General features: G+C 46.7%; 2 protein-coding genes across 4 annotated transcripts in view; one reads left to right on the plus strand and one right to left on the minus strand.

Annotated features, from left to right (window-relative positions):
* The window catches only part of EIF3L (eukaryotic translation initiation factor 3 subunit L), a 16,014-nt gene extending 3,742 nt beyond the window's left edge, over nt 1-12,272 (plus strand). The window contains exons 2-15 of the mRNA XM_085863392.1: nt 1,731-1,773; nt 6,512-6,722; nt 6,811-6,890; nt 7,080-7,141; nt 7,856-7,925; nt 8,052-8,125; nt 8,381-8,552; nt 8,662-8,816; nt 8,905-9,075; nt 9,166-9,299; nt 9,862-10,035; nt 10,111-10,300; nt 10,489-10,569; nt 12,135-12,272. Of these exons, the coding sequence (XP_085719518.1) occupies nt 1,731-1,773; nt 6,512-6,722; nt 6,811-6,890; nt 7,080-7,141; nt 7,856-7,925; nt 8,052-8,125; nt 8,381-8,552; nt 8,662-8,816; nt 8,905-9,075; nt 9,166-9,299; nt 9,862-10,035; nt 10,111-10,300; nt 10,489-10,569; nt 12,135-12,185 (1,668 nt within the window). The 3' untranslated portion in view covers nt 12,186-12,272. The remainder of the gene's footprint in view (nt 1-1,730; nt 1,774-6,511; nt 6,723-6,810; nt 6,891-7,079; nt 7,142-7,855; nt 7,926-8,051; nt 8,126-8,380; nt 8,553-8,661; nt 8,817-8,904; nt 9,076-9,165; nt 9,300-9,861; nt 10,036-10,110; nt 10,301-10,488; nt 10,570-12,134) is intronic.
* LOC147010102 (protein flightless-1 homolog) overlaps nt 12,273-24,813 on the minus strand; it is a 32,694-nt gene continuing 20,153 nt past the window's right edge. For 2 of the 3 annotated variants that reach the window (XM_085863390.1, XM_085863389.1), the window contains 13 exons: nt 24,502-24,673; nt 24,278-24,385; nt 23,769-23,960; nt 21,178-21,369; nt 20,905-21,044; nt 20,611-20,815; nt 20,332-20,492; nt 20,035-20,095; nt 19,397-19,525; nt 13,789-13,892; nt 13,582-13,687; nt 13,198-13,263; nt 12,273-12,488 (listed from right to left, as the gene is read on the minus strand). In XM_085863390.1, the coding sequence (XP_085719516.1) occupies nt 12,354-12,488; nt 13,198-13,263; nt 13,582-13,687; nt 13,789-13,892; nt 19,397-19,525; nt 20,035-20,095; nt 20,332-20,492; nt 20,611-20,815; nt 20,905-21,044; nt 21,178-21,369; nt 23,769-23,960; nt 24,278-24,385; nt 24,502-24,673 (1,771 nt within the window). In that variant the 3' untranslated portion in view covers nt 12,273-12,353. The remainder of the gene's footprint in view (nt 12,489-13,197; nt 13,264-13,581; nt 13,688-13,788; nt 13,893-19,396; nt 19,526-20,034; nt 20,096-20,331; nt 20,493-20,610; nt 20,816-20,904; nt 21,045-21,177; nt 21,370-23,768; nt 23,961-24,277; nt 24,386-24,501; nt 24,674-24,813) is intronic. The other variant, XR_015053102.1, reaches the window with a different exon arrangement.

A 24,813-nucleotide genomic window follows, 5' to 3' on the forward strand; every position in this document is an offset into this window, starting at 1 on the left:
ACACCTTCTACAGGGATCCGCTTGAGCCTGGCATGAGGCTGGCACTGAGCCTGCTGCTGTTGGTGTCGTGACTGCAGTGTTGTGGAAGCGATTGAACTCATTCAATGAAAACGATTTCAATTGCCGAGCACCAGCGTCCAAAAACAATTGGCGAGTGACAGCCATTTATTAAAAGTGAAGTTGCAGCCTATGAATAGAAAACCTCACGTAATCGTCGACGATACGCTGCCACGCTATGCATACGTTAGACTATCGTTGGGCATAGGTTGTGGACGCCTAAAACACGCTAATCAATCGTTGGTATAACTCATGTATAAGTTATCGAAGTGTTCTGTGTTCATTACTAGTACATTATGCATTTGTCCAAGTCGTTTTGAATACTTTTAAAACTGAAACAAAAAAATAGTTCATCGTGAGAATGAGGAAAAAAAAAAATTAGCCGAAAAGGACATCGAACAATGGTGCAAAGTAGTCTCCTATTCGTGGACGCAACGAGGATCCATCATCACCCACATCCTCCGCATCACGCTCACCTACTACTACCGACATGGACTTACTACTACTACTGCTGACACGCTCACCTAATACTACTGATACTACTGATATTGACATCTACTCAACATGGACTCTGGAACACTGACGGGTTCCTCTTGTGAAGCCCATTTTTATATACCAATTCCCCTAAACTCTGCCAAATCGTCATTATACGGTAGATGTAAGTTAGAAACACGTTCAGTAAGTTCTGTGGTCGTCCGGAAGACGTCAATCAAATTCGTCCACATACAACAATGTGCGTTTGAGATACGTTACACATAGGTTCAAAGCACGCTACTCATTGGTTCAAAGCACGCTACTCATTGGTTCAAAGCACGCTACTAATAGGTTAAAAATTAAGTTTCGGGTATGCTAAACATTACCTCGACGTGTTTCGACTTATGAGGAACTTACAAGTAACGTGTGTCTGACGTGTCAACGATCGCGGAGCGTGCCGAGAACTTATGCCAGCATATGCGGAACTTGTGAGCTATACGTCGAGTACGTATTAAAATTTTCAGCATGCTTGAAATTTCACGATGTACTAGACGTACCACGGAATATGACAGCGTACTTCATTGTTTTTCATCGTGCTCCTAACGTATACACAACTTGCCCATACCGTATTCGACGTGTCCCAGCGTTTTAGACACATTTTTCATAGGTCGGCATACGCTGGCTAAATCGTCAAGGTGTGACTGCGATGTTGACACTTCGAATTTTCAGGCGGTTATGATTTAAATCGGCGAGCGGCAGGTTTTTACAGAGAACGCCACGAGTCCGTCGGCGATACGTGCAGCGTGCTATGACCAAGTTAAACTATCGTTGGGCATAGATTGTGAATGCCGACAACAGGCTAAACATTCGTTGGTATAAGTTATCTCGAAGACAACGAAACGTTCTGTGCCCGTTACTAATATGTTTTGAATACGACCAAAACTTTTTTTAAAAACCTCAAAACTTCAGCATACGCCAACGTTTTACATACATTTTTATACGTTGCCATTGCTGGCTAAATCGTCAAGGTGTGACAGCGCCTTTAACAATGATACTTGCATTGTTATTTTAAAGTTCTCTTGCTCTCTTTGGTGTATTATGTTTTTAAGGAAAGTATACTGTTGTTCCAATCCCAATGAAGGATTAAAGTTTTTGTATTTTGAAGTCCTGATTTTCATTGTGTTTGCATTTCGTTTCAGTATGACCAAGGGAACTTCATGTACGAGTATGATGGGCATACAGGTAAGATAAAAAAAAATTGGAAGTTTTTATCCAAGCGTGCTGCTCACATATTTATTTCACTTTTTTGGGGGGGGGGGGGTTGAGTTGAGATAAGAAGTGTTGGTTAATAAGGTCGCTTTAAGTCTGATCCGTACTTGGGGTGTTTCACTTGTAACAGCCAGTGTAAGTATGACAAAAACAATGCTTCCGTTACTTTACCTTTAAGTGTTCTCCAGATTCCACCACACCTATCCCATTGCAATGGAAGCTTTTGTTCACCTTCAACCGGAGACTTCTTTGGGACGTGTTTGCAGCCAATACATCCGATGGGACATTGCAGAAGGAGCATTCTTGTCTTTGAGTCAGGGGCTTCGATCCTCGGCTCGACACAAACCTGTTGGATCGGCGGTTCACATTAATTCAGATATTTTCATCAATGAGTTAGCCCTCTCTCAGATGGGACGTAGAAAAGACCACGATAGTTGGTGGTCTTTTGCCGAAGATTAGGACAGCAAACGCCATCTGACAGCCCGAACAAATTGCAACTTCCTGCCCCCCCCCCCCAGATTTGCTCCCCAAAGTCCATCCCTCAATTACCACCATTGACCGATGGTCAATGGAGGAGCTTGAAACATGGCCAGGATAAGTTACAACAACGTAATCGGTGCAAGATGTCATTCTTCATTTGCATCATTTGCCACAGGGTCTTGGCCCCAAGGTACTCTTTATCCCTACACTTTTTGTAAAAAAAACTGGGGGATATTGTAATTGGCTCCTAGCTTGTCTGTCTCTCTCTGTCTGCCACACTATCACCCCTAACCTCTAACGATTGGGCAGAAATTCACCAAACTTGGTTGTTATGATCACCAATTGGCAAGAATGTGCGAGAGCATCGTCAGTTTTAGCCCTGCCCCTGGGAGTGGGGTCAAAAGGTCAGGTACCGAAAAATGCATTTACAGGCACATTTGAAAAATGAGACTTTGTATGTGCAATCAATATTGGAGGACGCATGAAATATGGAACGATTTTTAAAATTTATTTATTTTGGATCTGACCCATGGTTAATTCCCCAGGAGGTGGGGACTTGTGGTCACAGGGTCACTCTGCCTTGGACAATCTGCTTATACTCTCCCAACAATGGTGGAGGTCTTCAATATCAGATAAGAGATCAGGGCCGTTTTTCTGGACATATCTCGAGCTTCTGCTACAGTCTGGCATCGTGCCTCGTTCTCTAAACTGTTTGCCTATGGAATACAAGGCCAACTCCATTCTTGGATTACTGACTTCCTCCACTCTCTTAGATGTGTGGTTCTCAACGGAACACTTTCATCTCCTCTCCCTGTCAAGGCTGGAGCATCCCAAGGTGGTGTGTTCTCGGCCCAGTATTGTTCCTAATCTTCATCAATGATATCTCTCACTCGGGAAAACACTATCTCTCTGCTGATGACTCTCCTCTCTGCCGTAACATCTCACATCCTTGTGAGGGACAGGGAGCGGCCTCTTCCCTCTCCTCAGACCTTGACGACTGGTCAAACACAATTTTGCTTATGTATCCATATTTCCACCCTTTGCGTTTTTCCCTTAACCCTCATCACCTGCATTCCTTGTTTGTCTGTCTCCGTTGGCGTTCTCCCTCCACCCTGCTGTTGTCCCCCCCCCCCCCCATTTCTCCTGATGTTCCTTTTGTTATGTTGCATCCTCATTTGTTCTGTTATTGCTGGTTGTTGTTTTATTTTTTTTCCACGACATAAAAAAAAGACCATGTTAAAAATAAATAAATAATGCCCAAACATTCGTGGCATTTTTCAGGAACGTATCCCTCGCGGATGTCGGGGTTCGACAGTATATTTTTCAGTGAAGAACAAATCGTCTAAAAACTGAATTGGAACCACAACCTGCAAATAGCCGGGGCCATTTCAATTCCTGACATCCTGCCTGGTCACCGAACAATTGTTACAATGGGAATCAGCTTGTTACATCCGACATGATGAATAACGATGTTATATTCCTGTCTTGGAACTGTGGGATCTGCGGCCACATTTAGAGGAATGTTTACAAATTTCATTTCCAGCCATGGACAAGCGTCAATATGAAAATTAATTTTGTAGTCGCTACCGTTAGTGTGAATGAACAGTGCTGTGACATTGTTAAAACTAGTACGTGCCCGTAAAAAAAAATAAAAATAAAAATTAATTAATATTCAAACCACGAGCAACAAACAACAACCACACAGCCCGTTTCTTCGCTGTCACGTGCCCGTACGTGCGTGGCCCGGAAGTTGGCATATTATTCGCAGTTACGATTATTCGCAATTTAGTTTTAATACCAAATTATTAAATTAGCGCCAACGTCTTTTACCTTTTCGCAATGTCGTGGCAAGGAAAAACAAAAAGAGAAGAGAAGAGAGAGAGAGAAAACATTTACTTCGTGGTTCGGAGCATATCAGCACTCTGTTACCGAAATTTATGCACCGTCTCATATGAAAACGATCATAACTTGGGGCATTGTGTTTATCTATAAACGCGCATAAGAAATCGCGAAATTATTAGAATACACGAAGTCATCATTATCCGGAAGCCCGTACGTTGTAACCCGTAATGGGGAACGCGGCTGAGCTTCCCTTCCCCATCGGCCACGCCCACGCAACAACGTGTCTTGTCATTGGTTGGTAAATAAATGGGCATAACTTGGGAAGCACTTGTCCTATTAATATCAAACCTTGAAAAGGCACATCCTCAGGTCCCCAGCAATATACCTGGCAAGTTTCAATTAGATCGGACCAGTGGTTGTCGAGAAACAGCGGTCACAGACACACACACACACACACACACACACACACACACACACACACACACACACACACACACACACACACACACACACACACACACACACACACACACTACTGGAATTATAGATAGATGACCATTACACAGTATTGCCTGGTGCTGGCTTAATGGTTTATAAACATACAACAAGCGTTTTAAGGCCATTTTCCCTGCTAAAGTGGGGGTTCATAAACATAAATAAATGTCTTTGAGAAAATGTGTTAAATAATATGACGTAGTTGTTAGTCTTTCGGCTGCTCTCGTTAGGTGTCACCACAGCGGATCATCCGTTATGATCCGCATACTGATTTGGCATAGGTTTTACGCCGGATGCCCTTCCTGACGCAACCCTGGTTGCCTCTTACGACACAGGGATAAGGATTGGGTTTCGCCATGATTCCGGGCTGCCCTGCACCCTCTCATAGCGCGGCCCAGCGCAGAGCTCCCGTCCTCAAGCGATCCTCCAACCCAAGCCTCCGAGTAGCTGGATTACATGCGCACGCCACTACGCCCGGTTAAATAATATGACGTAGTAGTTTTTTTTTTAATGAAAATTTGATGAATGTTACATTGTCTCTCCATAGCACCCATTTTTTTTTCAATGAATACTCTGTAAATATATGTTTTCTTAAAAAAAAAAACTTTGATTTTTGGTTTTCAGCTGAGAAAGTCCACAGGATGAAGTAGGAATGGAGTAATCATTCATAATTTAGTGTTGAAGTTAGCTTAACAACAAAAGTAAACCAAAGAAAACTGGAAGGACTGCTTAGAAAGGCAAGTAAAGATCCATCCATCCATTGGGACCATACTCTGTGCAGAGTGTTGGTGCTGCCAAAGCAGTTTCCTTGGCTATTGGACACCATCCTGGATGGGTCGCCGCTCCGACACAGGATACCAGTATGTTGGCACTCATTTTGCCGACCTCGGAAGGATGACAGGCCGAGTTAACCCCACCTGGTATTAATTCAACATGCTGAGCGGGATTTGAACTCAGGACCCTAGGATCCCAAGCCCGCCACCCTAACCATTCAGCCAACACCGCCAACACCAATTAAAGATGAAATTAGTTATATTTAACAGATGGAGTTGTATTGTAATGTGAGTAACGGTAACATGAGTAACGCACCCATTTGTACATATGCTGGATGTGTTACCGAGCTAACTTATTGTAATTTTTTTTTGCATACATTGTCGAGGCTCGTATGAGAGCTAACACACAACGCACAGCAAGGGGGGTATGAGACGAGGGGTGAGAGTGGGAAGGACAAAACAGTGGGGAACAGAGACATTAGGAGATCTGTGGAAGGGAGAGGGATGGGGTGGGGAACACGGGGTATACAAGATGGACATTACAGGGACTTTCAGGAAGGAAAACAGGGAATTTGAAGGAGGTGGGTTTGGGGTGGAGTAATAGGGGTAGAAAAGATTGAGGTTTTGGATGGGGGATGACCTGAGGTGGTGGTGAACAGCAGTCTTGAAGCCCTGCAGTGAAGAATGGGACTGATCAGATTGGGGAAGTTGGTTCCACAGATGAGACAAAAAAAAAGGGGAACAAATGAGTGGAGGTGAGTAGTGAGCCTGGATTCTGAGAGTTTAACAAGAAGATTACTGCTCGACCATGTGCACCCTGCAGAAACATTGGTGGAATAGAACCAAGAGAGGGCATAGGGTGTGAGATAGAACACAGATGCCAGGAAGGCCACCAACCTGCCTGTGATATGAGAGTAACAGGCCGAGACACTCAACTTCGCTGCAGAGATCCCAATGATTTTGAAGGCCCTTTGTGCAACGATGCTTCACATTTTATCGCATCATGGTACTCCGGTTTGTTCGGATGGCTTTATTGTTCGCCTCACTGTTTGGGTTGCTTCCCTGCCCCCGCCCTTATTTTTTTATTTCAATGTGCACTGTGGAAATATTCACCCCGGCAGGTGATCCACGGCAGGACATGGATTACGGACGTGGCGAGTCGGGCCCGCCTGCCTACATTGTGCCTGACGTCATCAAAGAGTTTGTGCAATTTTTCCATCGCACGATGCGCGAGCTGATGGAGCAGAAGGTGAACGAGATCCAAGACGGAAAGGCTACTGCCGAAGTCATCGAGCAGAAGCGTTACGACATTCAGAACCTCTACGAAAACAAGTGAGGCCTGCTCAGGACGCTCAGTTGAGCAGCGGCATTGGTTTGCTCTTCTCTTCCGGTGTATAATGAACTTTTGTATCTTTCTCAGCTGGAACAAACTAACGGAACGCTTCTTCCGCAACTCCTCTTGGCCGGACGCGGAGGTCATCGCGCAGCTGGTCCAAAACGGTGAGGTGTGGTCTGGGGAGTAGATTTTGACCATTATTGATGATTCATTCATTTTCTTTCGTTCAGGCTAAAATTGCTACGAGTAGGTGTTTGTTTCGTAAAAGTGCGCACACCGTTCAGAAGTTATTACACCAAGTCTGAGATTTTCTGACTCGGATGTTTCCTCCTTTACCTTCTTCTCGATTTCAGATCCAGTATTTTTGATCCTGTACAAGGAGCTTTACTACCGGCACATTTACGCGAAGGTTTCTGTGAGTTGCACTCGTTCTCAGATGGGTTTGGCCACGTTTTCAAGCGTCGCGTCACATACTGTTGTGATTCTTCACACCGTTTTCGCAACATCAGAAGTGACACGATAAACAGCACAGACTCCTGACGTCCTAACACGTCACACTCTGTACCTTTGACTCCCTTTGCTGAGATAAAAGTCCGGATCGTTTTCCTGGTGGTTACATCGGGAGGGTTGTTTGTAAATATCCATCGGTTAACAGTGTGGTTCCTGCAATGGAAACACTCGCCCTTTTGATGTCGAGTCACGGCAACTGTGGCTGGGGTTGAGCAAAGACTTTGAGAAATTAATAATATAATAATAATAATAATACCATTCCTTTCATGCTATAAAGGCACATTGGGCTGCCGAGGCAGTTTCATTGGAAAGTACAGTCCTGGATGGGTCGCCACTCCAACGCAGGTTACCCTGAATGGTTATTACCCCAGTATGTTGGTACTCATTTCGCCAACCTCGAAAGGATGACAGGCTGAGTCAACCCCACCTGGTGTTAATTCAACGGCTGGCAAGGGCTCGAACTCAGGAACCGAAGGTCCCAAGCCAGCCACCTTAACCGCTAAACCAACACCAGGCATCTTGAAAAATTAAATCCAATTAATTTGCATCGTGTGCTCGTCTCGCTCAGTCCCACTCAGTGATGGGATAGACCCACCGCCCTTACGGGTTTTGTTTGCAGGGAGGACCAACGCTGGAGCAACGCTTCGAGTCCTATTACAACTACTGCAACCTGTTCAACTACATCCTGAGTATGTTCAGCAATGCTGCGTTTGATGCTGGAGGTCACTTGGTTGAATGTTGATGGACTCTGGTTAATGGCAGTGATGGTGTCTTGAATGTCTCGTAGTGACCATTTGTGCATTTCCTTCTCATAGATGCTGATGGACCCGTCCCTCTTGAGATACCCAACCAGTGGCTCTGGGATATAATCGATGAATTTATTTACCAGGTGGTTATATGTACAAAAATGAAATGTTGGTATTTCTGACTCCCTCTCCCTCTCCCTCTCCCTCTCCCTCTCCTCTCCCCCGTTACATACATTCCTCGCTTCCACAAACATCCTTTCTTATTCTTTATTTTTTTTTTGTCTCCTTCCGCGCCTTTCATAACTTACCTTTCCCTCTTCTCAGTATACTTTTCAAAGTATCCAATCATCAGGTCACTCGTCGGCCGTAAACACTCGTACCTTCCCTGTCTGCCGTAGTTCCAATCATTCAGCCAGTACCGCTGCAAGCTCGCTCAAAAGACCGAGGACGAGATTGATTTCCTGCGGACAAACCCCAAGATCTGGAATGTGCACAGCGTGCTCAACGTACTGCATTCACTCGTCGAGAAGTCGAACATAAACCGGCAGCTTGAAGTGTACACCAGCGGGGGTACGGCCTGCATATTATCGCGGTCATTGTTTCCAAGTCCGCCTTGGTTACGCCGGTGTCGTCGGGACTGTGCAGTTTCGTTTACACAGGGGGTTGTGCGTGCAAACAGGCGACACCGAGGAAGTGGCGGGTGAATACGGACGGCACTCACTTTACAAGATGCTGGGATATTTTAGCCTCGTGGGCCTGCTGCGTCTCCATTCACTGCTCGGCGATTACTTCCAGGCGATCAAGGTTTTGGAGAACATAGAACTGAATAAGAAGGTTTGTACTGCTGGGTGTAGCCCCAGCTACCCGCCAAAATGTTTGTGTCCCGCATCTTCATCGTACACTCGGTCTGTTTCACCACCAGAGCATGCACTCCCGTGTTCCTGAATGCCACATCACAACGTACTACTACGTGGGTTTTGCCTATCTCATGATGCGGCGCTACCAAGATGCCATCCGGATCTTTGCCAACGTGCTGTTGTACATACAACGGGCCCGCGGACTATTTCAGCGTTCAAGTTACAAGTTCGAGATGGTGAGATTACTCTGCCACGATGACGATGTTATCGCTCGTTCCTCTTACCCTCCCGTAAGTATCGTCGACCATCTTTTTTCCCTTCCCCAGGTAAACAAGCAGAATGAGCAGGTGTTTGGCCTGTTGGCAATCTCGCTCGCGCTCTATCCTATGCGAGTCGACGAAAGCATTCACACACAGCTGCGTGAAAAGCTCGGAGACAAGTTGCTGCGTCTCCAGAAGGGGTGGGAATACTGGCGATGGTCTTTGCATTTGAATTTGTAGATTCCTTTCTTTGCAGCCACTTGTGTTCCTGTGTACATTAGAGTTCGGGGTCGACCTAGTTGTCGCTGTTGTTGATTAGCCCAGTTAGTTCTGCTTGAACAAGTCCATGGCATGGACATAGCCAATCAATCTCCCAGGAGTAATGCAGAGGTCCCAAACATCTAAGATATTGTGCTCTTGCTTTCGTGGAGCCAGGACCACGCAGTCTTCCATCATGTGTTTTATTGGGTGTGGGGCAGCCTGGCAGAGGTTGCAGTTGTCAAGTCTGTTTGTCATGTCAAAGCTGTGGGTGGTGTCCACTGCAGAGGTGTGAAAGGTGAACACTTACAGACCTGGGGATGGTAGTCCAGAGAGTAGTCTTTTCTGCTCATTTGCAGGATGTTCCACTCAATTATTGAAGATGTTGCCTGCATCACAAATCGGTGATAAGACCGATGGTTTGGAAAACATTTCTACCTTAATGTGTCCGGTTGTGTGAAGTGAACAGATCCTTCACATCCACCTTTCCCCCCTTCACCACAGGGACCTGCCGCTCTTCGAGGAGATGTTCACTTACGCCTGCCCGAAGTTTCTTTCGCCTGTTGTCCCCAACTACGAAGTGATAAGCGGAACATATCACAGGGAGCCCTTTCTGCAGCAGCTCAAGGTCTTCTTGGACGAGGTCCGGCAGCAGAACATGCTTTCGACGATCCGCAGGTAAGCACTTTAAATCATTGCGTCTCGGTACTTGGGGACCATTTGATCTCGAATGTTCCACTCCATCTACTTCAGCTACCTGAAGCTGTACACGACCATGCCCGTGTCGAAGCTTGCTGGATTTCTGGACATGTCTGAACCGGAGTTTTGGATCCAGTTACTCATCTTCAAACACAAGATGAAAAACCTGGTCTGGACGAGTGGAATTTCCGCACTTGAGGGTGAATTCCAAACGTCTTCCGAGGTGGATTTTTACATTGACCAGGTGAGAGCTCTGCCTGTTCCTAAACATGTTAACCAGATGCTTGACGCGGTCGTCAATGTTCCAGAATTTTAAGATACTTTGCACTCTTGTCATGTGAGGTCAGGATGACCGGAGTTAGGATTTGGCCTCTCCATCAGATGTGGGATTCCATGACCTCGGATTGTTCTTCCCTCTGTATGCGTTTGCAGAACATGATTCACATCGCCGACACGAAGGTCGCGCGGAGATATGGAGATTTCTTCATCCGGCAGATCCACAAGTTCCAGGAGGTGAGGGTTTCAGGCCCGATTACCAATGATCCAATCGAATCAACATGGTGACGATGTTTAAATTGTGACAAAGGAAAAAAAAATTCAAGTTTCAAAAACTGGGAATTACTGGATCTGAGAATGGAATGTTCAATTTTTACAGTTGTCACACCTGGGTCAAGGCTCATGGGGGAGCGAAACGACAAAGGGAATTGGGGGGGGGGGGTGGGATGGCAATACACAAGGAGGAATAACAAATGAATACCATTGTCCCACGAAAGAATCATCGAGTGAAGAAGAGACTCATGGGTGAGCACATTTGAAGTATTGAAGTGAAGAGGACGAGACGACGGACCTCGAGAGACGATTCCACAATCGGGAAAATAAGGGGACCAACGAGTGCAGGTGGGCAACCGGCCTGGGCTTTGGGAGGGTGAGCAGGTGAGCACTTTCCATCGTTACAAGGCAAACCACCATGAAGCACCAAATTGCAGTTCGATGAACTTTCCAGTAACTTCAGTGCAGGGATCCGTATCCCCTCTCTCTATTGGGTGCAGCCTGTGGCTGCTGGTTGCATCATTGGTTGGGACGCGGCGATGCCGCTGATGCAGTGTCCCCCTTACCAGTTCACTGGTGCTCGTTTTGCCGACCTCGGAAGGATGACAGGCTGAGTCAACCTCCTGGTGTATTTTAATTTAGCGGCCAACGGGGCTTGAACTCAGGATGCTAGGATCCCAAGCCCCCATCCTAACCACTAAGCCAACACCAGGCTATCCGTATCCTGAAATGGCTTGATGTATTTACGTCACATGCATCTTACAGCCAATCAGGGACTCCCATGCAAGGATCCAACCTGGTTCCTGGGAAAATCACGAAATTGACATTTAGTAACGTGTATGGTGCGTTTCCTTTCGGACAAGGATTTACAAGTCCAACGAGAACAGCACTTCGTTGAGTGCATACCTCTGCCAGACTGAACAGTTCATGTTTTGTATCCCACTGTCCACTGATAGGCCGGATCTGGACCACAATCGATATCTAATCACCTTATTCTTGTCACCTACCCAAGTCATCCACGTAGTTTCATCCGAATCGGTCCACAAGTTTTTGAAATATCGTGCTATGTAATCCTTTTTGGCTCTCATCTCTCAATGATGAAGAATCAGTTGGAAAACGTTTTTTTTTTTTAAACACTCATACCTGGATCGGATCCTCACAAATATCGAATCGATTCTTCCTCGTCGCACACCCAACCTGTCCACCAATTTTCGTCCGAATCTGTCTACAACTTTATGCAACATCGTGCTCACAGACAGACGGGGGGGGGGGTGTGAATATATATATGACCTCTGTCCACCTTCGGTGCCGGAGGTAATAATGATCAGAGCTGGTAATCCCCAGTTTTAGAAACTCGAGTTTTCTTTTTCCCTTTATGTATATAATTCCTTCCGTTAAAGGGAGTGTCAAAATGACATGACCGAGATGGGGACCAAACCTGTTTTATCCCAAACAAAAGGAAATGAGCTCACATTTGCAAGAGCACAGACAGCGTGGTTATCTCATTGGTGCTCGTTCTGATTTTACAGTTGAACAAGGTTCTGAAGAAGCTCGGCACCGACAAGCCGAGCAGGTTTTGATCTGCACCGTCGAGTACTTTTCTTCCCCCAAGTTCCGCGGAGCAAGTGGAGGGGAAAATATTTGATGTAATAAAATGAATCGCCATATTTTGTGTTGTCATTCTCTTTAATGTCAGAAGGAGCCATGCGTTTCGGTGCCGAGCGCAATGGCTGTGCAAGGTTCACCGTTCACTGCACGGGCCGAGGGAACGGTCGCCAGGCGTGGAAGCAGTGGCTGAAAGCTGGAACTTCATTTCCTCGTCTCACAAGCCGCAACCGACGGGGGGAAGGTGTGGTTTGGTTCGCCAGGTGACGAATGTACACCTGCGTGGAGTGGGGAAGGGGGGTGAAGACCTTACTTAGCATGTAAGGCCCTTGAAATTCCCGAAAAAAAAGGTGCAGCTAGAGGTGTGCATTTGTAATCATCTTTGTAGGTTTAAAGGTAAATTTAGTGCTCGAGCAATGAAGTCATGAACCCCATGACTGAAGTGTGGCTGAACACCATTTGAAGGGTGAAGTGATACCGGTGGATGTATTACTGCATTGCCTTGTATCCAGCGCATTAATAACAAACAAACAAACAAGAAAGATGTTGTGCGGCGCACGATACTTGTGAAATCCCTAAAACAAATTTGATCTTAAAAATAATTGGTGGTTGAATGCAATGACCAAATACGCGAATCCTCTTTAAATTTCAAGTCAATCGGACGAAAATTGATTTTAGAAATCTGACAACGTTGTTGACCTTTTGATCTCATGATCATTAGGCTTCTTGTTTATGCCTAACTCGAAGATCGTTTTAAAATTGTGATCTGTCGGTGAGACGGACGGACTGACAGACACACAGAATCACAGACCAGACCAACCCATATACTTGCGAAGCTTTGATTTTGCGAGTAATAAAACAAAATGAGCCGTGTACACTGTACATGTCCACGAGGACAGTTTCACGAACGAGGTAAGAGGAACAAGTGTTGAATGATGCACATTGAGCAGGCCATAATGGAGGCTGGGTGGGGCGCGGAGAGCACACCTGAGCTGCCTTGAGCCCGAGCTTGATTTCCACCTGACTGCTCTCAGCACCAACCCACATGTACACCTGGAGGGGGAAAGAGCAGAGGAAGCATGAAAGCACCGTGGGGTCTTTAACGTTAAATAACTAATGCCGGCAGATTCCCAGTTTAACGTCTTATCTGATGGATGACACATATATTGTATTGATGAATCCCCCTGCCTGTGAAATACCAGGATGGCAGTTTATATCTGGGTCGATATTCTAGCCCAGGCTAGAAAGCTGTTAGGAGAGTGTGCGTACCTCCAGCCCAGCCCCCACAGGGACTAGTTCTCCATTGTGATATTTCATTTCTCTATACAGTGCAACAGAGTTGCAGGTGATGCAAGTTCCAGATAAACATACCTCAGTCCCATTATCTAGAATCATGACGTCATCATTGGCGAGGTCCTCCTGACAAAAATCTGAGCATTTCTCTGACACGGTGAAGAACCCACGCTCATTGGAGCACCTGCAAGAAGACCACCCCCAATGTAGGCATCAGAATGTCTTAATATGGCTCCGACTCTGAAGAAAACAAATAAATAAAAGGATTAGCCGATCCCTCTCTACCTGAACAGTCTCACGTGATGCATGAAAGCTGAGTCTTCGTCGTACAGCTTCTTGCCTCCAAGACTGGACCAGAACAGATCAGGTTCCTGTCCCTCATTTACCACCTGCAGTTGCAAAGTACATGTGAGCAAAATTAACGACAAACATTTGGGAACGAATGAGAAATGGATCTGCGAGTCATCGCGGGCAGTGGTGTCCGTGTTAGTTTGCAAAAATCTTAAATGGATAACCAGTAATGGGACTGTTTCCGAGGAGTCCCAAATCGACGCGGCAAAACAAGATTTTGCTGAAACTAAAACTCTCAGGCCAACATTTAAAGTTTACCTGCTGAGAAAGTTCAAATGAACAGGAAAGGAACGAGGATCGTGGATATTCATAAGCGAATTCAACACGTCTCCCTCGACCCCCAGCCCATAAACTTTGACCTCGATAAAATCTACAGGAAGACAGCAGACCAAGGTTTACCTGTTTTCGTCTGAAGGGGGCTGTGACGAGGGATCATTTTGCCATTGTTTTCCCCCGGATCGAGATTGCACAGGCCAGATTGATTATTTTTTATGATCATTTTTGTCCTTTGACCCATGTATCATCCCAAAAGCAGCTTTTGTCCTCAATGTTTCTCTGCATCCCCATTGGGTCTTTTTGAAAGTACCTTTTGTACCACATCTCAGCTCCAGCATGAGGGAATGGCAAAAGGTGTATTTTTATTTTTTTTAGTGCTTTACCTTTGACCCCATAGAATCAGAACGAGGCAGAAATCAAAAAAATATATATATATATATATGGAATCTGGGTGGAGGAGGAAGGAGGAGCATTCAAGACACCAAAGGGCGGAGGAGCTCCTTGTGAGCCAACGGCCATCCATATCTAGTGCCCAACTGTGTCTGCGGACGTCCTCCTGCACTTGGGTCACTTCTTATTAGGAGGTTGGTGGCAGGATTTGCACTCTGGACACCGTAAAACCCTTCATTCCGCAAAACGCAAAAACGCAAAAAAATCTGAAAACCCACTCCGTGGGAGTACCTCCTGTGCAGCTTCCCTTGGCAGGGCAGCTCACCGGATGACGGGATTGGGGCAAAGCCTTCGGGACCCCCAATCTTTGATAGGAGGGAAACCACGGGGTAACATCCCTGGGTCAGATTGCGGGAGAGTGTGTCGGAGTGGTGCTGAGGTATCGTCCACCAGACGGCGGTCTCCTTGGGTTAACCTGAGGCGGTCCCTTCGGGTGGGTGCCTGGAATGTCCTATCCCTAAGAGAGGATGATCACCTGTCTCTGTTATCATCTGAGCTCAAGCGTTTGGACATCGGGATTGCAGCTCTCTCTGAGGTTCGGAGAGCGGATTGCGGCGAGATAATGGTGAGTGGTTACACCTACTATTGGTCTGGTCGCTCTGATGGTTACCATACCCAAGGAGTTGCTGTAGCTGTGTCCAATAAGCTGACCCCAATGATAATTGAGGTAACCGGTCAACGAGCGTATTATGAGATTAAGGATTCGTCACTCCTTAGGTGTCATTTCCCTGGTCTCTGTTTATGCTCCGACTGAGGCGAGTGATCTCACCGTGAAGGATGCATTCTTCGCCACACTCGAGTCTGTGGTTGATCAGTGCCCCAGACGAGATACACTTCTAGTCTTGGGGGATTTCAATGCATCGACTGGAACTGACAGGGATGGTTATGAGGTGTGTGTTGGTCCCCATGGGTCAGGAACTATGAACCAGAATAGCACTAAGTTCCTTGACTTTGCAAGAAGTCATGGACTTAGGGTGGCTGGTTCATGGTTTCAGCGCCCACAAGCTCATCGCTGGACTTGGTATTCCAACGCTGGCGGTGTGGCAAAGGAGATTGACCATGTCCTCATTGACGGTCGTTGGAGGATGATCCAGAACTGCAGGGTCTACCGGAGTGCTCAGTTCCTCAATACTGACCACAGGCTTGTTGTAGCAACTCTAAAGCTGCAACTTAAGTCCTGGAGAATGGTACCATCCCAGCCGAGGCTGGATGTTGCCAAGCTCAGGGATGAGAGAGTAGCTGAGGAGTTTGCGAACAGGCTGAGTGGACACTTGGGGGGTCTGGGTGCTTTGAGGGGTCCTGAAGAGTTGTGGAACGCCTTCAAGACCACCGTCCTTGATGTTGCCGGTGGATGCCTTGGAGCTCACCGCAGGGCAAAGAAGAATTTTGTCTCTGAAGGGACACTGGATACCATTGACCAGAGTCGCAGGGCCAGGCTGAATGGCAGAGCTGAGCTGTTCAGGGCGCTGAGGCATAAAACTGTACGTGCACTGAGGGTGGACAAGGAGGCCTATGTGCGAGGAATCTGTGAGGGGGTAGAGCATCACCTGTGGACAGGTGATTCTCGTCCTGCTTACAGGGGAATTCGCGCATTACGTTCATCCAAGCCCATCCCTCGGAGCACTACAGTTCGAGCAGAGAGTGGTAGGCTCTTGACAGAGGAGTCTGAAGTGAAGGCCCGCTGGGCTGGTTACTTTGAACGGTTGTACCGGGCTGATCCCCCAGCTGTCGAGTTGGACGTCAAGGGTGTTACAATCCCCGTTGCTGACCCTCGAATCAACTATGGTCCACCTTCGCTTGTGGAAACACGGGCTGCGGTGGACCAGTTGAAACGGGGCAAAGCTCCAGGGATCTGTGGCATCCATGCCGAACTTCTCAAGGCTGGTGGAAATGCTGCACTCGTGTCGTTGCATGCAGTTTTGTGCTCTGCCTGGAACACAGGCATCATCCCAACTGACTGGAAGAGGGGCCTTGTTGTCCCTCTCTGCAACAACTACCGAGGGGTGACGCTGCTCTCAGTGCCGGGCAAGGTCTTTGCTCGGATAATTCTTGATAGGGTTCGCCACCATCTGCTTGAGCACCAGCGTCCAGAGCAGTCAGGCTTTACACCAAAGAGGTCAACGATTGACCGTATCCTTGCACTTAGTGTCCTCACCGAACGCAGACGAGAGTTTCGGCAGGGGCTGCTTGCAGCCTATGTTGATCTCTGTAAAGCGTTCGATTCAGTGAATCGGGATGTCCTCTGGAGGATTCTTGGTCTTCGTGGGGTGCCACCAAAACTGATCGATCTGATGTCTGAACTCGACTCTGGTACTGAGAGTGCTGTGAAGTGTGGTGGTACCATCTCTGACTTGTTTCCAGTTGTTACTGGAGTTCGTCAGGGATGTGTACTTGTCCCCACACTTTTCAGCACTTGTATGGACTGGATTTTAGGGAGGATGTCGGAGAGATCAAGCTGCAGTGCGTCATTTGGGAATGTCAAGATCTCGGACCTTGACTTTGCAGATGATGCAGTCATCTTTGCGGAGACTTTAGACATCCTCTTGGGGGCCCTCGCGGTGCTGAATGAGGAGTCGGAGCCGTTGGGATTACGGGTTTCTTGGGTCAAAACTAAGATCCAGGCTTTCAGTGACATCTTGGATGCTGCTGTCCTGTCTGTATCTGTTTGTGGTGAGGATGTTGAGGTCGTGGAGAGATTCACTTACCTTGGCAGTGATATTCATGTCTCTGCTGGCTGCGAGTCAGAGGTCAATAGACGTCTGGGTCGGGCCTGGGGAGTCATGGATTCACTGGATCATGGGGTGTGGCGCTGCCGGTACCTGTGCGGGAGGACGAAAGTCCGAGTCTTCAGGTCCTTGGTACTTCCAGTCTTGCTCTACGGGTGCGAGACTTGGACTCTGACCAAGGATCTGAGACGGAGACTTAATTCCTTTGGTACCAGGTGTCTTCGGAGAATCCTTGGCTATCGCTGGTCGGATTTTGTGTCCAACGAGCGGTTGCTGAGAGAGACTCGGATGAGATTTGTTACCTGCATAGTCCGTGAGCGTCAGCTGCGGCTGTATGGACATGTGGCTCGTTTTCCTGACGCTGATCCTGCTCACCAGATTCTCTCAGCGAGGGAGTCTCATGAGTGGAGGAGGCCAGTGGGCCGACCACGTGCCTCATGGTTGCAACAGGTTGACCATCATCTCAAGGAGATGGGGATGGGCCTGGCATCTGCCTGGGGGATGGCCAGACGGAGGCCCCTGGAGTACCGGCGGAAAGTGGACGCAGCGACGCGCTGTTCTGGCACATGCTCCCATACCTGACCTGAATCTGGGTGTATTGGATTATGGAATCTCGATTCCACGTTTTAATTGGATTGGCTCATAAATGAAGCAATGATGGGTGATTGTAATTGTTTGAAAAAAAGGCTTTCCTTCGCTTTAGGAGAGAACACCTAAACAAGCCAGAAGGCGGCGATGGGTCACGGAGCATGGAAACCATAAGATATATAGCAAAATGGATGTCATATAGCGGATACGGAATCACCTTAAGATTATGCATATCAAATCTCATCCAGTTCCATCGACTGATAACTACTCGGTATCCATTTGAATGAAAAGTACCGAAAATGCGGTTTGAAATCGGAAATCCCCAAAGTTCGAGGGGGTGGTGTGGGTGAACAAAGATCTAAATCGAAAATCCAGCTCGATTGTTTGTGCACAATGTATTCCAGACGATTGGTGTGAATTTTCATGACCATCCGACCATAACCCTAGGAGGAGTAGCATTTGGCACGAAGGCACCTCCAGCTCTCGCAAATTATCCATTTTTGCACTAATTGACCTTTGACCCCTGACCAAAGTGAAATCGGTCAATATGTCCTGAGGCAAAGTTGTAGTACTCATTGAGTACCATGAACCTGCAAAGGTTCATTCGTATCGATGCACTCACCTGGTCGCTAGGGGGCCTTCAATTTTCGCCGATTTTCGCGCATACCCTAATTGTAGGGGGCGCTGCAGGTAAAGTATTCCATATATCACAAAAACCGGAATATATGTGATAGACAGATAGAGCATCACCTGTAGATCATAAGTGCCAAATTTCATAACCCAACGTGGGATAATGGCTTTCGGAATTGATTTCGCATGAACGGTACCGATTTTGAAGGTTTTTCGGTTGTTGCTAGGGAACCAAAGCGTCCCTAGCAACCATCAATTTCCAAAGCACGAGGTCATAAGATGTACCGACCACCCGAGTTTGGTCAAAATCCGCCCACATTTACTACCAATTATGCTGATGACAAACGAACAAACAATTACTGACAATAAGGGTCACCTATTTCAGCAACCCAAAAAAAGAGCAATGGCAGGTGCATGGGATTGCACAGGCATTCTCATTCCCTTTGCCAACGAAGGTGGACAGGAGGTTATGTCTTCACCTCTATTTGTCTGTCTGTGAGCAGGACGTCTCAAAAAGTTATGGACGGATTCAGACGGAATTCGGTGGCCAGGTTGGGTGTGTGACGAGGACGAATTGATTAGATTTTGGAGAAGATCCGAATACGAGAATTTTTTCAAGTTTTCTTACTGATTCTTCATCATTGAGAGACGGGGCCGCCAAACACAATATATTGCATGATATTTCAAAAGTTGTGCATGGATTACGACAAACTTGGTGGACAGATTGGTTAGGTGACAAGAACAAGCAAATTCCATCTTGGTTCAGGTCCGGATGCAGATCCGGCCCATCACTGGGCTACAAAACGTAAAATGTTCAGCCCGGCGGAGGTATGTGCTCTAACGAGTGCCGTTCTAGTTAGTACTGCACTTACTTGTTTGTTGCTGCTGTCCTCGGACATGAAGACGGCGATGTCCTCGGCGAGTTTGGCTTCGTCACGTGACGCACGAGAACCGATCCAAACGTACACCACAGCACCCTCCTCCACATTTGCCAATGGAACCTGCACCATGAAGCACAAATAAGAAGCAGTGAAGGTGGAGACAAGTGGACCGAGCAGTGCGTCAAATAGGAGCGTTCGGCCAAAGCTGTCACGTCCAACAAACTGCAAATGACGTCCAAACGCTATCAGACCCCTGCATACAGAAATGAATCATTGGGATTAATGCGGAAGGAACAAATCATTCGTTGTGGTGTGCAGGTGCAGCAAATGAGCAGGAAATGCACAAATGCAGCAAAATGAGCAGGAGTCAAACTTCCATGTCGACCTTCATCCTGTGGATGTTTCCACATTTGCATGCACTTTAAAATGTCCGCAAGTCAGCGTGGACTGGCAATTTTGGAGCCACATTAAAAAAAGAAAAGAAAAATATATCGGACGAGGAAAAGCGTGAAGCCGATCATACGTGACACAAATAGTACCGTGCTGAGCTCAGGGCACACACAGACGGGTCGAAGGAAAGTGCAGGTGTTAGTCTCTCAAAGCAGGCAATGCAAAAGAGCTAGAAGTACCTTTAAGATGTAACAGAAGCCAGAGTTGAGCAAGCTGGAATCAGCGTTAATCTGGATACACCTGCAGAGTGCAGGCGAAGGGAAGGAAGAAGAGATGGGCAGATAGAGAGGGACAGAAAAGTAGAGCAAACGGGGTGAAAAAGGCTCAAGTCCATGGTGTCTCGGTTGGTGGACTAGGACACAGGTACAGCCGGCTGCAAGCAAAGATCTAGTCCAAGTGGAATGTCAAATAGAGGAAAGGTCCACGTCTAGGCTTCAAAGTTGGGAATGGTAACACTGCCATGTTGAGCTCGTTACCGTGTGTAGATGGCGCTGTTATTGCTCCGGATATGGTAGAAAGCAGAGGTTGTTCCGGACGAAGTCCCTGGTGCCAAACGTTTGCCCTGATGAACCAAAAAGCGTCGTCGAAAATGGGACAGGAAGCGAGGGGCCTCCTGTTGTTGCTGCATCTTCACCACCTGCAGCGTATGGAAAGAGATGTATGTGTGCACAGTAGAGGATGGACTCATTGTGTCGGTTTAAAAGACAAAATTTTTAACTGCTATAACAATGTTGGATACGCATGTGCGTTGGTACCTCCAATCGGCCCGGGAACAAGCTCTCGAACTTCTTCTGTAGACTAAAGGTGAAGGTGAGCCAACCCATACTGGGAGCATCTGAACCCTGCCAAAAGTAGACTATACACTGTACATCCTCCAAGCCCTCATCGCCATCTGCAACGTCCTCTCCTGCTCCATCGCCCTCAACCTCGCCCGCTGGAGATTCCACAGGAACCCAATACCTTGAGGTGTGATGAGGTCAAGTCCCTGAAAGATCCTCATCAAATGTAAACCACCATGTTTACACAACAAACTGTCCTTGGAGACTTACCGGCAGAGGAATACGTAACACTCATGCGAGTAGAAATGTCCAAACTCGGTTTCTGGCAAGCGGGTGAAACGCTTCCCCTCCAGCACAAAGCCCTCCATTCCATCCAGGTCCTCGTTCCAATCCTCAATCGCCTGTTTGGCCTACCGGGCAAGTTTCAAGGTACAGGCTTTGAACCATGATAGATTTTATGGAATTCAAAAGTTGTGCAAATACAGAGATTTAGGTTCATACAATTGTTTAAATTTTTTTTTTTAAAGGCCTCGGTGCACAAACCTCAGATAGAGGTATGATGTCCTGGCGCGGCATGAAGAGCGCAGTCAAATCGGCCTTCATCTGCGGGCCGGGCTGCTTTGGCCGATCACCCGTACACTGCGGGGACTCTCGTTCTTGGGACAACGCTTTAGCAGTACGCGTGTAGTCAACACGTAATACGTCATCCCAATGATGGAACTTTGACTTGAACACCTGGAAGAGCCGGTTCGCAAATGCAGCAAAGCCATGATGGAGTCAGTTCACTCGAGGAAGTTGGAAAGTAAAATTTATTTCACGCCATGACGCGAGCAAGCACTTAGTCGGTTGAAACCCTTGTTTCGTCACAAATGAGGTTGCGGTGATATCTTGGAAATACAATACATAGTTCTCACAAGTTGTTTGTGTTAAATGGGCATGGACTGAGAAGTCCCAACAGGTATTTGAAGCAAGTAGCCGTTTCCTGGAGCATTTAATTGAGGTTGTGACTTTAAACTACATTCCATAGGCTGTTCTGTTTCACCCTTCCCTCCAAGACTTCAAGCAAGCGCCAAGCAGCGCACTGTCACCTGTCATCCCCAATTCTGACCCATGATCTTTATTACCCCCATTAACCTTTCCTAACACAACCATCTTACTTGCTAATTTCAGTGTTTTCTCCTTTCCGACCTCTCCTCATTACCTGCACCACCGAAGCTGGATGGAGGATATGTTTTCATCCCCGTCTGTCTGTTTGTGAACAGGATTTCTCAAAAAGTTATGAACTGATTTGGACAAAACGAGGTGAACAGGTTGGGTGTGCGACAAGGAAGAACTGGTTCTATTTTGGTGAAGATGCAGATCTGGATATTATAATTTTATCAGTGATTCTTCACCATTAAGAGATGGGGCCAAAATGGTATACAACATATCTCAACCAGAGAGTTGGTGTCAAAGCCACCCAATGCTCGCCTGTTTATACATTTATCGTTTTTTAAAGACTAGTCTAATAATAATTAATATTTTTTATAAAGCATTGCAGTGAAGTATAATTTTAAAGCAATATATGTATTTGTATATTGTAATCAGTAACAAGAGCGCAAGTGAGCACAATATACGCCCGAACAAGAAGGTATATACAGAATTGTGCTATTACATGGAAAACAGCATCCTGGTTGCCATGGCAACCACCATAGATGACGAATGTATGTCACGACACACCGTCTCCACAGTCTGTACCTATGTACCAAATATGAAACGTGAAAGTTGAAAACTTTGGGAGTTAGAGTGCGGACAAGAACGGATGGAAAACAGCATCCCAGTTGCCATCCATCCATCCACTGGGACCATACTCTGTGCAGAGCGTTGGTGCTGCCGAAGCAGTCTCCTTGGCTATTGGGTACAATCCTGGATGGGTCGCCACTCCGACACAGGATACCAGCATGCTGGCACTCATTTTGCCGACCTCGGAAGGATGACAGGCAGAGTCAACCCCACCTGGTATTAATTCAACAGCCGAGTGGGATTTGAACTCAGGATACTCTGATGCTAAGCCCACCACCCTAACCATTAAGCCAACACCAGGCATCCAGTTGCCATGGCAACCACTTTAGATGACAAACGTATGTCTCGACACACCGTCTCCACAGTCTGTACCTTCTTCTTCTTCTTCTTTCGGCTGCTCCCGTTAGGGGTCGCCACAGTGGATCATCCGTATGATCCGCATAGTGATTTGGCACATGTTTTACGCCGGATGCCCTTCGTGACGCAACCCTGGTCGCCCTCCACAGTCTGTACCTATGTACCAAATATGAAACGTGAAAGTTGAAAACTTTGGGAGTTAGAGTGCGGACAGGAACGGACGGACGGACGGACGACCAACCGGTATCACATAATACGCCCCGAGATGTGTATATATATATATATATATATATATATATATATATATATATATATATATATATATATATATATATATATATATATATATATATATATATATGATAAAAAATAGCGTGGTAGATAAAAACATTAGAAAGGAAAAAATAATTTGCATCAAAAACTTTAACATTTTCACGCTCACGCTCACGCCATCGCTGACGCTCACGCCGGGGGTATCGCTATAGCTCTCTGTTCTTCGAACAGGCGAGCTAAAAAGTCGTGGACGGATTATGACAAAACTTGGTGGATGAGTTGGGTCGATGACAAGAACAAGCTGATTAGATTTTGGTTCATGTCCGGATGCAGATGCGGCCTAACAGTAGGCTACAAAACGTAAACTGTTCAGGCTGACGGAGGTATGCGCTCTACCGAGTACCATTCTAGTCTCTTGTGCATTCCCTTGAAGTTTGTTTCACTGTCAGCTCCACCTTGCTGGTCCACAAGCCTCACTCTTAAAAAGAAGAAGAAAAAAAAACAAATACAGTACAAAATAGCATTTGACGCGAGTGTGTCGATGAATATGCCTCCTACCTCCCCCCCCTCCCTTCCCATGTTAGATTTCAACTATTAAGTTTGACATTGATTCAAGGTCTCTTTACAAAGCGTGAGAGAGAGAGAGAGAGAGAAAAAAAGACAAGTAGAAGAAAGACAACATCGGATGCTTCAAACTGCCAGTACTGTCCTTGATGACACACCTGCGACTCTGTGCCTTGCATGAAACGAGTGATGGTAGTGTGGGACGGGCGTTGTGACAGCTGGCACAGCTCCTGTGCCAATTTGAGCGAGGCCGCGCGTGCCAGCCGGGCCGACTTGCGCCCGGACCAAACGAAGAGTTCGCTCCAGCAGTCCAGCACGTACACGTGTGCGGGGTCCAGCAAGGACTGGGTCTGCGGTGACAGTAATCAAGAAGAATTTGCATGTGTGTACCGCCAGATCCTGACCTTCAGGAACATTTTGATACAGCTCAAGATTAAAGACTAAGGGACGGATCAAATTCAGTGTCTGCTAGTGAGACAGACATGATAAAATCACGTCAATGATACTCATTAAAAGTTCATTGCCTCATCCTGCCCGATGTAGATATTTCCAATTGTACAGCCACCCTTCATTACAGGATCTTGACATTCAAAAAGGTCAGGAAAGATGGATTCCACGAGGGGGACGGTGGAGTGAGGTCGAGGTACCCACACAAATGTATTCTTACCAGGCGATGCCTTGGATCTATCTCCGCAACAGCAGCCTTGTCTGGGTGCTCCACTCGCAGGCGGTAATTTACCTGTGGTAGCTCCAGGTATCCCTGGCCAAGACAGGCCTGCGGTAGGCCAGAGAAGGTTACCTTGGAATGATATGTAATCAATTTATTTTTTACGAATGTTTAGAAATGCCGAGCTATAGTCAACTGCAAGCAGGAAGGTTAGTTGAGTGAACCTTGTAGAGGTGTGGCGGTGTTGGTTGAAAGTCTGCTGAAACATGGCAGGAAATCTCAGCAGGTTGCCCACCTAACGGCTCCCAGAACTCGGGGACTTCTTGCAGCTGAGTCAGGACCACAATCTCTGTGCGACATTTCCGTTCCAGGCGACTGAGCTTTTCTGCAAAGAGCCTGAAAGGGGTAGGGATAGAGATAGAGATAGAGATAGAGATAGATATATAGAGATAGATATATAGAGATAGATATATAGAGATAGATATATAGAGATAGATATATAGAGATAGATATATAGAGATAGATATATAGAGATA

This window comes from Eptatretus burgeri, chromosome 17, assembly GCF_056783735.1.
Source record: "Eptatretus burgeri isolate ZD-2024b chromosome 17, Ebu_testis_v1, whole genome shotgun sequence".
Classification (NCBI taxonomy): Eukaryota; Metazoa; Chordata; class Myxini; order Myxiniformes; family Myxinidae; genus Eptatretus; species Eptatretus burgeri.